The sequence below is a fragment of the Aulonocara sp. 'chitande type north' Nkhata Bay genome, linkage group LG4, assembly GCF_057382095.1.
Source record: "Aulonocara sp. 'chitande type north' Nkhata Bay isolate Kocher_YH1m ecotype deep benthic linkage group LG4, A_spYH_male_GT1.1, whole genome shotgun sequence".
Taxonomy (NCBI): Eukaryota; Metazoa; Chordata; class Actinopteri; order Cichliformes; family Cichlidae; genus Aulonocara; species Aulonocara sp. 'chitande type north' Nkhata Bay.
Genome location: NC_141347.1, coordinates 36,871,406 through 36,884,889, shown reverse-complemented (window position 1 = coordinate 36,884,889; position 13,484 = coordinate 36,871,406). Strand labels below are relative to the sequence as shown.

The window sequence follows — 13,484 nt, the reverse complement described above, 5'->3', positions numbered from 1 at the left end:
ACCTGAATGTGTGACATCAGAACATTGTGTATGTATATAACCTGACAAGAGGCCCATTTATAACATGAAGGATAGCATGTAGTTCATGTGTTTTTCCAGCAGAGGGCGCTACTAACACAACAGCCCTGTCGGGATGTGGGAAATTCCTCCCTCTCCAGAGCTCCTACGTAGTTACTGACCTGAGGTGCATATTTCTGTGTTTTTCATCATTTATGCTTAAAATGTAATGTTTTTAAATCTTGTTAATCTATGAGAAATGTGGAAATCGGAATTTCGACTTTTGTCCTGTGACTCACAAATTCACCGGATTGTTAATAATAGTTATGGTTCAAAAATATTTTAAATACTGTGTGTGTGTGTGTGTGTGTGTGTGTGTGTGTGTGTGTGTGTGTGTGAGTGAGTGAGAGCGCGCGCGCGTGTGTGTTTCCCGGACCAGATGACTCGCCTCTGCTGATCATTTCCGGGTTTGCAGATCTCTCTCGTCTTTCCCGCAGTGACTGCACTTCGGTCGGTTTTCTCCTCCGTGTGTGAGTCGGGACCCTGAGAGCAAACACAGAGCTGCCTGCTGCCTGCTTCGGGAAGAGGTAAGACCCCGAGGCTGTCTGACCGCTGCAGAACTTTGCTCTGAAATCTCAAACTTTAAAATTCAAATTTTATTTGTCACGTACACAGTCATACACAGTACGATATGTAGTGAAATGCTTGGACAACTGCTCGTGACCTAAAGAGAACAAAAAAGGAAAAGGCTATGAATAAGATAGGAAATAAATATGAAAAATTAAAAAGGGTAAATTTAACTAGGAAGGAATAAAATATAAATTAAGGTTAAAAATGAAATAACTGTACAACACAAATTAGAATGAAGGGTAAACTTCCGTAAGTCTCGGAGCAGATTTCTGAACAGCTGAAACAACTGAAGGTGGGGCGTGAACAAACATTACCCCACTTTTAAATCGGCTCATAGTACACCCGAAAAATAGCTTTTAATTGATTAGAATCTGAACTTGAACACGTGTTTGAGTTTCATTTTCAGTCTTCTGTCCTTTTGTTGTTCGCCTTGTAATCGGAAGGTTTCCGGTTCGAGCCCCGGCTTGGACAGTCTCGGTCGTTGCGTCCTTGGGCTACTGATGGTGGTCAGAGGGCCCGGTGGTGCCAGTGTCCGGCAGCCTCGCCCCAGGGTGGCTACAGTGTAGCTGCCATCACCAGTGTGTGGATGACTGGATGTGTAAAGCGTACAAATACAGGCCATTTGTTATCACGTCTCTGCTTATTCTCCTTTTAATCACTAAAAAAAATCTCAGGGAACATCGAACTAGGTGAGTGCTGCCTCAGTCAAACACAGGGGCTTTCATTCAGAGTGTTTTAACGGAGTTTTGTGGGTTGCCAGGTTTGTAAACCATTCCATTTGTTAAGCGTACATGAGCAGCTGTTTGTGATCCTGCAGAGCCGCCTCCTCTGTCAGAGCTGATCATGTTACAGAGGAGAGGGAGCCACCCTCACATTTCCCATGTTATTGGACAGCCCGTGATGATGAGGTGAATGCTGCTATAAAAGCGCTGCAGGAAGCTGCTGACACCTCTGATACACGTAAAAGATGCTACAGGCTGAAACTGTCTGCGTCTTTACTCTTCAGCTCCACCTCCTCCACCCAGGGCTGGATTGGTGGTTTGGCACCCCTCCCCTATCTTCGCCGTGCGCACAGGCAGCCTGTAGAAAAAGTTCAGTGTGGAGAAGATGGAGCTGAAAATCTGAGAGAAAACAAGAAGAAAGTAAAAATAACAGCAGAATTAACGACAACCGTAGTAACAGGTAGTAAGCAGACCTCACAGCAGGCCGCGGCTGCACCAGCTGTGGAGACGTGAGGAAGAGACGAGGAAGATGAGACTAACGTGGTGAGAAAACAGGTGGAGGGAAGCAGAGATTGAAGGATTCGGCTAAATGAATGGCAGCTCTGACCATGAGCTAAGACTCGACTAAGAACTGACCCTGATCAAACCCCGCTTTGATATTTATAATCGAACAAAATCAAATGAAGCGGGCCGCCGGCGGCTTCATCATCCTCCGAGCGTCGCTGTGATCTGTGTGATTGATGGGTGCGAATCCAAAACAAAAGACAACGATTTCAATTTGAACTTGATCACATTAAAAAGTTGACAGTAGAATTTCTCATTTAAAAAGCTTCGTGCTGCGTTATTAAAGCTGCCCGCGCAGCTCCTTGTTCAGACGGCTTCACCCGCGTGTGCGAGGTGGAGGAGAAATACCCTGGATTACACCAACAAAGGTGGATGCAAATACTGTAACATGAGGTCACGTGGTCGGGGTTGGTTTAAGCTGATTGGATGAAGCTGCGGGTGAAGGAGCAGCTTTCACCACAGTCACACCTGCAGCGCTTCCTGTTACCTGCTCGCCGGTTTCATGCTTCCTCTTTTATTGGCTGTGCCTGACCAGGACGCAGCCTCGTGCAGAGCGTTTAGAAATCTGCAGACTACAGAGTTCAACGCAGTTTGGACACATCTACCTGTGTTGGTCAAGGAAGTAGTTTCGTGAGGTCACTTCCTGTGACAGTCATGGGAACCGGAATGTGAGGTTTTGTGGTTTAACTCAGAGACACAGGACGCGAGGCCCTGAGCTGCTGTTTGCAGAAACACGCCCTGTGCTCGGCGGCTCCAGATCCACGCCTCCTCTGTGTGTCATCAGTGTTTGCACATTGACTTTATTGTTTTCTTTGTGATTATTGATGATCGGCTGTTTCAGGTCGAGCTTGTTTTTCAGGTCATATGACACTCTGACTTTGAGCAAAGTGCATGCAAATGTTATTGGGCGCACGATCCTGCGGGATTTGTGGAGCCTGCTGTGTCTGATTCAGTCACAAGTTCCTCTCAGACTCCGTTTCAGCTCTTATCTCAGCAGCGTGTGAATGTTTGAGCTGATATCCTGACGCCAGTGTGCTCAGACTCACTCACTGTGTGATGTGTTTGCTCTTCAGGGTTGTGGATTCAGCAGAGGACGAGGTTTCGTGTTTCTGGTCGTGGCTCATAAACATGTCGCCAGAGTCTTTACAGACCTGGAATTTATGGAAATATGGAGATAAAATGACTAAAAGGCAGGCAGCAGACTAACCCGGCAGGTGAACCTAAACCCCGGCAGGCCTCTTATTGGTGAAACCTTTGCACCACCCACAGACTCGTGCTCTGCTGTGGAGGTGTCAGCCAGTCGTTTACAGAGACTTTGTTAGGGTCTGTGTTCAATAATCAATAACTGCCATCAGGCGGCTTGTATTGATTAGCTGTAGAAACAGGAGATGCTGACAGATGTCAGTAAAAAGCTGAACCAGCGTGAAGAAGTCTTCCCTCAGAGTCGGTTCTTTTTTTCTTCATTTGAAATCAAACGTGATAAAAATTGTTTTTTAAGGTTATTCTCAGCTTTTCTCTTTTCCTGATACACTTCCTTCTTTCCTCTAATAAGCCCCGCCCTCTCTATGCCATCATCTGCAGTAATTCGCTGACATCATGTCTAAGAAGGCCGGAAACCGCGGGCCAGAGATGGAGGGGTTGTTGGAGGCATCGATCATCCGGATCCCTCCGCATCACTACATCCACGTCCTGGACCAGAACACCAACATCGCCCGAGTGGAGATCGGACCGCTCACCTACATCCGCCAGGACAACGAGAGGTCAGAGGAAGCCGCCCTCCGGCTTCAGCAGGAAGACCTCTGACATTCAGGCTTCCTCGGGAGGAGCTCAAAACTTCATAACATCAAAGTCTTCTCCTTTTTTTTCCCCCAGAGTGCTTTTCACTCCGGTGCGCATGGTCATGGTGCCTCCTCGTCACTATTGTGTGATCGCCAACCCCGTGGCCCGCGATGACGACAACCAGGTCCTGTTTGACCAATCTGGACAGGCCAAGCTGCGTCACGCCGACCTGGAGATCCGCCTGACCCAGGACCCGTTCCCCCTGTACCCCGGGGAGGAGATGCAACAGGTTTGTTCATTTATTTCACGGGAATTCAAACTTTATCAGGGAGACGTAATGAAGATGAAAACATAAAGAAGTTATTAAAAAAGGATGAAAAGTCAGGCTGCAGGCTTCCAGAAACTGACCAATCAGAAGGAAGTGGGCGGTGCGGAGAATAAATCAGGCTTTTGAACTGAATCATGAACAGCTGAAAAAGTTCAATTTAACATTAAAGAAGAAGAAACTCTTTCACTGCGTGTTCTGTCATGGAAGGAGGAGTCACTGAAGAGTTGCTTTGTTCTCGCTGATTCGAATGACGATTTTTGGCCTCCAGGACGTGACGCCGCTGCAGATCGTGTACCCCGACACGGCTCTGCGTCTGCAGGCTCTGCTGGACTTTGAGGTGGAGGGAGGAGAGAAGAGAGTAGCTGGAGACGAGTGGCTGTTCGAAGGACCCGGTGTGTACTGGTTTGACTGGTTGTCAGAACAAATACTTCATTGATTTGCATTTTCCTTCTAATCTGCGTCTCTGAAAGCACGGCACGAGCTGCAATTACGATATATATCTCTCGTCTGGTTTCAGGGACCTACATCCCCAGGAAGGAGGTGGCCGTGCTGGAGACCATCAAGGCCACGGTGATCAGGGAGAACCAGGCCATCAGGCTGAGAGCTCGCAAGGAGGGCAAGGACAGAACCGGAGTCAACAGAGTGACAGGTAACACTCACCTGTGAGCACCCCTGAACTGTTTGAAGCTCCGCCCCCAAATGTACCCAAGAAGTCAGTTCACAGAGAGAAAGATCAAACTAAACAACTTTTTTTTGCATCTTGCACATGTGGAACTTATTTGTTTCCCTTTTTTCTTCTCTTGGTGGTTTTGGATGCTCAGATTTTCCTGCATTTTGTAATGAATCAACTTCACTTTGGCGTCACATAAAACCTTCAATCAAAGCTGATTATGATTAAACAGTAAAAATGAAATGAATACAAGAAATGAGGTTGGCTCCGCCTATTTCAGCTCCATACTTTTATTAATTCACTCTATTAGAATAGAATAGAATAGAATAGAATAGCCTCTTTATTATTATTCAGAACAAAACTTTGGGGCATTTACTCGCCATCAGACGATACATACAGGTATGAAAGAAATCTCTCTGATGTACAAAAGGATATCAGGGAAAACAGGGTGGCTTTGCATGATTGTAGTTCAAAATGATACTTAGTTCATCCTGTGTGTGAAATAAGCTGTTTAAGCTCCTCCTCCGTGAAACGTTGGGTTATGGTTCCCCTTTAAGCCCGAGGCTCACGGGGACTTCCTGTTTCCTCTGCAGATTCAGAAAAGATTCGTTTTATGTTCAAGTGTCACGAACTGTCTCACCTGTGTCTGTGGCTCAGGTGAGGAGTGGCTGGTCAGTAAGGTGGGCGCGTACCTTCCAGGCGCGCACGAAGAGGTGATTGACATCGTCAACGCTTTCATCCTCACTGACAAGGTAACCCCGCCCCTCATAGACGCCCTGAAACGACGACCTGCTCTTCACCTACACCTTCTCCCACACTGCAGCACTAAAGCCTGCACGGCCAGCACACACACACACACACACACACACACACAGACACACACACACAGACACACACACACAGACACAGACACACAGACACACACACACAGACACAGACACACAGACACAGACACACACACACAGACACACACACAGACACAGACACACACAGACACACACAGACACACACACACAGACAGACACACAGACACACAGACACACAGACACACACACACAGACACACACACACAGACACACAGACACAGACACACAGACACACAGACACACACACACACACACAGACACACACAGACACACACACAGACACAGACACACACACACACACAGACACACACACACACACAGACACACACAGACACACACACACACAGACACACACACACACACACACACACAGAGACACACACACACACCTTCTTTAGTGTTTGTGGTTCACGAGCCATCAGAGAAACCACACGGATGCAGACGGTTTCTCTGACTGCTCGCTGTTGTCGTGTCTTCAGAAAGCGCTGCACGTGCGCGCCCTGCGGCCCTTCAAAGATGCCGGCGGGCGAGAACGTCGCACCGGGGAGGAATGGCTGGTCACCATGGCTGATAGAGAGGCCCACATCCCCTCTGTGGCAGAGGAGGTGGTGGGTGTGGTGGATGTAACCACCCTGAGCAGCAGGCAGTACTGCGTGATCCTGGACCCGGTCGGACCCGACGGGAAACCTCAGCTGGGTCAGAAGAGGGTGGTGAAGGTGAGGCGAAGCTTCAGTCTTGCCGTTTCTAGTTTTGCTGCGTTCGTGTCATTTCCTCAGGCCTGATCGTTTCCCCTCGTCTTCCTCTGTCAGGGCGAGCGCTCGTTTTTCCTGCAGCCTGGGGAGCACCTGGAAAACGGCATCCAGGACGTGTACGTGCTGTCGGAGGAGGAGGGGCTAGTGCTGCGAGCTGTGGAGGCCTTTAACGACACCCAGGAGGTAAGAAGAGAGCAAAACACAGAATCGCTTCATGTTTTGGTTTATTTTCCTAAAATATTCAGAAATTTGCATGACCGCCTAAATCACGGCTGCTTCATGCAAACCTTCGTCGTGTGCTTTCACTGTTAAACCCTTCGGTGAGCTGGATTTGAGCTCTTTCTGCATTTCTCAGGCACTTTCTCCTGAACTCTGCTGTATCTGCTCGCTTCTCTCTGGAGCGTCAGCTGAGCAGAAAGGAGAGACGGGACGAGGCGTTGTCAGATGAAGCTTGGGCCTGCACAGATGTGCTGCGGTTTAAAACCATCTTGTGCAACCGGTCGATCGGAGAGATTAAACAAGCAAACATGATAAGCTCAGTAAAGAGGCCATTTGTAACGTGCTGCAGCTCTGTAAAGGCTGGTATGCAGGTGAAAGGCGTGTCTCTGGTCGAAAGGTGAGAACGCCTCGCAGTGCTGAGGGGTGTGGTTGAAAGGTTGGCTTTATCGCAGGTATTTCTAGGAACAGAGTGAACTCTGGTGCAGAGCAGTCATAGAAAATAGTAGGTCAGGGTGAGGCCGACTGAGCGACCAGTCCTGTGGAAATATTTATTGTGTGCATATCTTTGGCAGTCGTTGAGGCTTTTTAGTCAGCGTCCTTCTAGGAGCAGCGCTCGCCACTCTGCAGCGCTCACAGTGTGAATGAACAGAGAGCCAAAACTATCATCTCCTTCAAGTAGAAGCGAAATGGGACGCAGTCTTCTGGGGGCCAAAGAGCTAAAAGCCAACTGATCCTGGAAAGAAGAGAAATGAAACCAAGAAACGAGGCCTGAGCTCGCAGCCACAACACAGGAAAAAAGGTTTGCATCAGCCAAAGTGCCACAAACCTCCTACCACGTCCCAGCGCACGGTAACCAAAGCTTTCTCCTGCTGTGCTTCCAGTCAGCCGTCCAACAGCCTGTTTCTAACTGTGCTGTCCCGACCTTTGACCTTTAACATGGAAGTTAAATGTAAAACAGAAGTTTGTTCTTTCAAAGCAGAGATGAGACAATCCGCCTTTAGGCCTGAACCCTCACATACATCGAGCCATGTCTCTATTTATCTCATCATAGTGCATCAGAGGTAGTTTAACACGTGAGTCCGTGCATTAGAACATCTCTGATCCCAACTGGGTGGAAATGGGAGCCTCCAGCTGGAACTGGTTTAAATCCGGATCACTGGTGATCCTGTCCTTCACTTTCCTTTCCTAACCCGGACTAACCCACTCTCCTCTTCTTCTTCTTCTCTTCCTTCCTTTGACTCAACACCCCCACCCCCAAACCCTCTCCTGACTCCACCCACCATCACGCCTTCCACCTTTTCCTTTTATCTTCCCTTCACTTTTTTTACTCAGTATTTTCCTCCAATCCCGTCTCCTCCTCTCCCTCCCTCTCCCCCACCGCTCCAGTGCATCACCACGTTAACCCTTCTCTCCGTCCTCCTCCTCTCTGTCTCCCGTTCTGTCTGCCAGCAGGAGGAAGACGAGGAGGAGGAGGAGGAAGAGCAGCAGGAGAGGGCCAAGCGCTCTCGCAGAAGCGGCACCCCCCGTCGCCCTGGAGACCGCTGGATGCTGCGGGGCCCCATCGAGTACGTCCCCCCTGCCAGCGTGGAGGTGTTGCTGCGGCGCCAAGCCATCCCGCTGGATGAGAACGAGGGCATCTACGTCAGGGACATCAAAACGGGAAAGGTAGGAGTGGCCTCAGCGTTCCCAGCCCCGCCTCTTTACATTGTCTTATATTTAGCAGAACGCTAAATATAACGCTAAGAGTCCTTAAACCTTCCTCGTGACCAGCAGGGGGCGACTCCTGCTTGTAAAGATTGCCTCAGCTCATCATCATCACAGGACCCTCAGTGCAGAGCGTTTAGGGTTTTCCTTTTATGTGTCACGTGTCTGTAAATGATTGATGATCGTGGTCAATGCCATAGCAACGTATTGCTGGTCTGCAGGTGCGCGCGGTGATTGGTCACACCTACATGCTGACTCACGACGAGGAGCTGTGGGAGAAGGACCTTCCTCCAAACGTCGAGGCCCTGCTGGGCGCTCGTCTCGACCCGCTTGCCGACCGCTCAGACCGCGGCCAGCAGGCACCGGCTGCCCCGAGGGAGAAGACCAGGGTGGTGTCCTTCAGGGTGCCCCACAACGCCGCCGTGCAGGTCTACGACTACAGGGAGAAGAAAGCCAGGTGGGCGCTGCTGTGCGTTGGAGTTGAATGAAGCTGAACTGCTGGTGCTGATGGTGGTTTTGTCTGCAGGGTGGTGTTTGGACCGGAGATGGTGATGCTGGGACCCGACGAGCAGTTCACCGTGCTGTCGCTGTCTGGGGACAAGCCAAAGAGGGCCAACGTCATCAAGGCCATCTGCCTCCTGCTGGGGCCCGACTTCTTCACCGACATCATCACCATCGAGACGGCCGACCATGCCCGGCTGCAGCTGCAGCTCTCCTACAACTGGTAAGCACACGCTTGTGTGAGTCCGTGGAGAGGCCGGTTCACAGCACAGCAGCATGATCTCTGACTGCTCCGGGTTTTTAAAAAAAAAAGTGCATTTCCGGGTTAAAGCGCCGACAAACGCAGACGCCTCTCAGTTCTAAGTGTTTCTTACCTTGGCTCCTCCCCCTCTCCCTCACAGGCACTTCGAGGTGAAGTCTCGGGTGGACGCAGCCAACGCCGCGGCCGTGTTTTCGGTCCCCGACTTTGTGGGCGACGCCTGTAAAGCCATCGCATCGCGGATCCGTGGAGCTGTCGCCTCGGTGCAGTTTGATGATTTCCACAAGGTTTGTATCGGAACATCCAGCCTGTGATATCCTGATGCTTTTACATTCAGAATGAAATGAAATCACCAACTGATGAAGAACAAGCCGGTCTGCAGGTCAGGCCGACCGACATCCATCTCTGTGTTTGTGTTCTGGGACTTCGCTCGAGCAGCTTTGCATGATTCAGTTCGAAATAATCCTTCTTTGTCTCACACTGAACCTGAGAGCAGCCTGTGAAACGAGTTGTTTTACCCCCAGACCAGCGCAGGTTCGAGTAGTTTTCTCCTCATAATTAATGTCAGCTGAGTGTACTCAGGCTTGATAAGAACAAATGACTAAAGTAAAATATTAGTCGAAAATGTGCCTCCATCCGTTGTGGTGGGAGACGCACAGGTCACAAGATTCAAATAGAAATATCAGATCTTCCCTTCAGCACCGTCTCTGTGGATCATAACTGCTCAGTTCATGTCCGAGTACAACGAATTGTTTAAAAATCCCAGATTCTGACGTGATCGTTGAGCCAACGTGTTTCTTCTGCAGAACTCGAACCGGATCATCTGCTCGGCCGTGTTCGGCTTCGATGAGAAGATGCAGGTTCGCTCGAGTCTTCGCTTCAGCCAGAACAACCTGGTGATCAGCAGCGTGGACATCCAGTCCGTGGAGCCCGTCGACCAGCGCACACGAGATGCCCTGCAGAAGAGCGTCCAGCTGGCCATCGAGATCACCACCAACTCCCAGGAAGCGGCTGCACGGTCCGACGCGCACACACACACACACACACACACACACACACACACACACACACACACACACACAGCATCAATGAGACGTCGCAGCTTCATGAGGTTTGCTTGTGTGCAGACACGAGGCCGAGCGTCTGGAGCAGGAGGCCCGGGGGAAGCTGGAGAGGCAGCGCATCACCGACCAGGCCGAGGCGGAGCGAGCCAGGAAGGAGCTGCTGGAGCTGGAGGCGCTCAGGTGAAGCCAGACGCCACCAGCAGGAGAAAATCAGAGCGTTAGATGGCTCTTAAATATCTTCTCAAGGTCACAGGATGCAAACAAACCACGACGCCTAACGTTATCAATTATGAGACTTCGACATGTTTTATGTCTGTCGTCACATTTTTGTCCGATTTTTAAAGATCAGCTTGGAGCTGCTTCCATGAGGCAGAGCTCGAGTGTAACACACAAAGACTCTGACAGACTCCAACCGTCAGAACTCATTTACAACAAACTGCAGACAAAACTAAAAGTGTGTGTGTGTGTTTCAGCGCGGCGGTGGAGAGCACCGGAGCGGCGAAGGCTGAAGCTCAGTCTCGGGCGGAGGCGGCTCGGATTCAGGGAGAGGCGGCGGTCAGCGAGGCCAAACTGAAGGCCGAGGCTCAGAGGATCGAGGCGGTACGTTCACACTTCCTCCCTTTCAGTATAAAACATGTCAGTAAAATCTGCCGCCTGCTTTAAAGTAACGAGTCGGCATCAAACGCTGACTCACAGCTCACTGATTCACCAAAACGATTAAAAGTGAGCTTGAAATAGAGTTCAAGGGTCGAATGATGTCACACCGATTAATCCAGTTTACATGAACAAAAACACAAAGACTTTGTGCTGGATGGATTTAACCTCGCCGTCTGAAAGAAGGCGCCGGCTCACGAGTCCCAGTTTAAACGGATTCAAAAGAAAAAGTGACGCCGCGGAGTCGAAGCTGTCCAAGTCAAAAAGAAGAAGCTGGCAAATTATCGCGCAGATCTAAACAGCTGTGTTAAAAAATTCTCTCTCGTCTCCATGGCGATATTTTCTGTCACATGTTTTGGCTGTCGTCTCTTCGTTGTAGTATTTCTGTCGTAGCGCTACGTCAAAGTTTTCCCTCATCCTTCTTATCTGCTCCATCTCCACACCAGCTTTATTCAGTTTAATTCAGCCTCGAGGTGCTTTTTATTGTAAGGTCGACCCTATATGTCTCTGTAATGTGTGTGTGTGTGTGCAGGAGGCGGAGCTGCAGCGCCTGGCGAAGGCTCGTGAGCAGGAGCTGAGCTATAAGAAGGAGATCGACCATCTGGAGGTGGAGAAGCAGCAGCGGCTGGCTGAGATCGAGAGTCAGCGCTTCAAGCAGATGATGGAGAGTTTGGGCAGCGAGACGCTGAAGGAGATCGCCAGAGCCGGCCCCGAGATGCAGGTACAACACCCACGCCGCTGACACCACACCCACGCCGCTGACACCACACCCACGCCGCTGACACCACACCCACGCCGCTGACACCACACCCACGCTCACACCCACGCCGCTGACACCACACCCACGCCGCACGAACATGAAATGCTCCGAATTATTTTAAGAATAAGAAAGACTCTGCTGAGAGTCTACGCCACACACAAGCTGATTATGTGTTTATTATAATAAACATTATTGTGTTTATTATAATAAACATTATTGTGTTTATTATAATAAACATTATTGTGTTTATTAAAGCAAAAAGGTTTTTTCTGCTCTTTGTAGACGTCTGACAACAGGTTTCATTTCACTGAGCCATCGCTTTTATTTTGAAAAACCACACCATACTTGTTAACCGACCACCGAGCGAGAGTAAAACTAGAAGCACGCGTGTTTCAGACCAGACGCACGAGACTTTGTTTCAAAGATCTGTGTTTGAAAACGTGTAACTGAAGGCGACACGCTCGCCATCGAGCTTCAACCTCAGTGGTCTGTGTACGAACGGCGTGATGATGAATAGGGCGCGACGTTGAACTGCAGCACAGACTCGTTACAGTCTGTCTATTGAAGATTTATTAACGCAGTCTTTGCTTTTAATTTGCGCTTGTTTACTTTTCCATCACATCGCTCGCCTGACTCGGACGCTTTTTGCAGCGTTTGCTCGAATAATAAACGTGTAATAATGAATTAAAACAAATTCGAGATTGTTTGCAGATGAACCAGAGTAACGTTTATCGTCTCATTTAAACCTGTTACTGCTGCGCAGGTGTTTATGCTGTCTTATAATGGGGGGGTTATTTTAAAGCATCTGCCCCAAAATAAGGTTTTAAGCCTTGTTTTAATTTCTCTTGTTGTTTTTGCTGCTGCTGAGCTTAAAACTGTCTGCACTGGTTTGTTTCCTCCAGGTGAAGATGCTCCAGTCTCTGGGGCTCAAGTCCACCCTCATCACGGACGGCTCGTCTCCCATCAACCTCTTCACCACAGCCAACGGCCTGCTGGGGGCGCTGCCGGGTCAGGGACAGGCCCAGTGAGGAAGAGGAGGGGAACAGATGTGAAAGTAAACCTCAGCAGATCTTCTCTCTTGTTTCTGTTACTGCCGACTTCTCAGTGATTTCATTCAGTTTCTGCAGCCGTCAAACAAAACCCATCTTTTAGCCTCGTTCATCAGCTCTGTGCAAAGAAATGTTTCTTTTTAATCATTTAAGCCCAAATTTGTTTAACTTAACACGAGCGTGAAACGTTAGACTGTGACGAGGCTCAGAAACATGAAGCTGATGCACCTGAAGGACACAGACCCTCATCACATCTCGTTTTTTAGACTCGTCATCGACTAGTTTAGAACAACTGACTTTTCAAAATAAGAGCCAGAGGAACAAATATGAAAGCACTGCTGGTCGAAATTAACAACACCTGATGGTTCAGTGGAACAAAGGTCACTGATGAAGACGACTCCTGACATTTAGGAATTTCTTTCTGTTGTTTTCTTTATTTTTCAGGTTCAACATTGGAGGTCGTGACGGGTTTTTTCCACCTACCTACCTACAATATGTTAAAGTTCAATATTAAAGCGATGTGTGCTGGCCGGAGGAAGTGAGGTGCGCACGTGTCGGAGAACCCGCAGCGAAGATGTCGTTCACCGTCCCACGCTGACAGCCAAAGATTTGTTCCTACTGAGCACTTTTTCTCCCAAAGCTAAAAATGCTGTTTACAGATGTTGACTCTGGTGTGTGGATGTCTCTGCCTTACAAAGTGCTCATGTTCTTCCTTCTGTGGTTTTTTCGCTGAAGCAATATTAAAACTGACGTCCTCCGCTGTGCCCGTGTTTTATTTTCATGAGCTGCTCTGATTCGCCAATAATGAGCAAACAAAAGCTCCAAACGCTCAGTTCATGACCGTGTTTCTACTCCCGGCCCTGTGTGAGGTCATGGGGTGTCCCCTCTCTGGGTTCAAATGTTCCTCCAGTCCAAAAGCAAAGCGTCCTCACCTTCAGCTCCAAAGGATCACGTGTTCTCTCAGCT

General features: G+C 49.2%; 1 protein-coding gene across 3 annotated transcripts; it reads left to right on the top strand.

The window, feature by feature from the left end:
* Nucleotides 1-428: 428 nt before the first annotated feature.
* mvp (major vault protein) lies at nucleotides 429-13,280 on the top strand. Of its 3 annotated transcripts, none has more exons than XM_086290313.1 (18): nucleotides 429-584; nucleotides 3,495-3,673; nucleotides 3,786-3,981; nucleotides 4,289-4,412; nucleotides 4,538-4,669; nucleotides 5,348-5,442; nucleotides 6,036-6,272; nucleotides 6,366-6,491; nucleotides 7,980-8,192; nucleotides 8,453-8,688; nucleotides 8,758-8,955; nucleotides 9,134-9,278; nucleotides 9,798-10,009; nucleotides 10,119-10,235; nucleotides 10,529-10,655; nucleotides 11,242-11,430; nucleotides 12,372-12,523; nucleotides 12,963-13,280. In XM_086290313.1, the coding sequence occupies exons 2-17, from the start codon at nucleotides 3,510-3,512 to the stop codon at nucleotides 12,495-12,497; spliced, it is 2,637 nt and encodes an 878-aa protein (XP_086146439.1). In that variant the 5' UTR covers nucleotides 429-584; nucleotides 3,495-3,509; the 3' UTR covers nucleotides 12,498-12,523; nucleotides 12,963-13,280. The 3 variants fall into 3 exon arrangements, with proteins under 3 accessions (XP_086146439.1, XP_086146437.1, XP_086146438.1); XM_086290311.1 differs by having other exon boundaries at nucleotides 7,977-8,192; XM_086290312.1 differs by having other exon boundaries at nucleotides 460-584; nucleotides 3,466-3,673; nucleotides 7,977-8,192.
* Nucleotides 13,281-13,484: the final 204 nt, after the last annotated feature.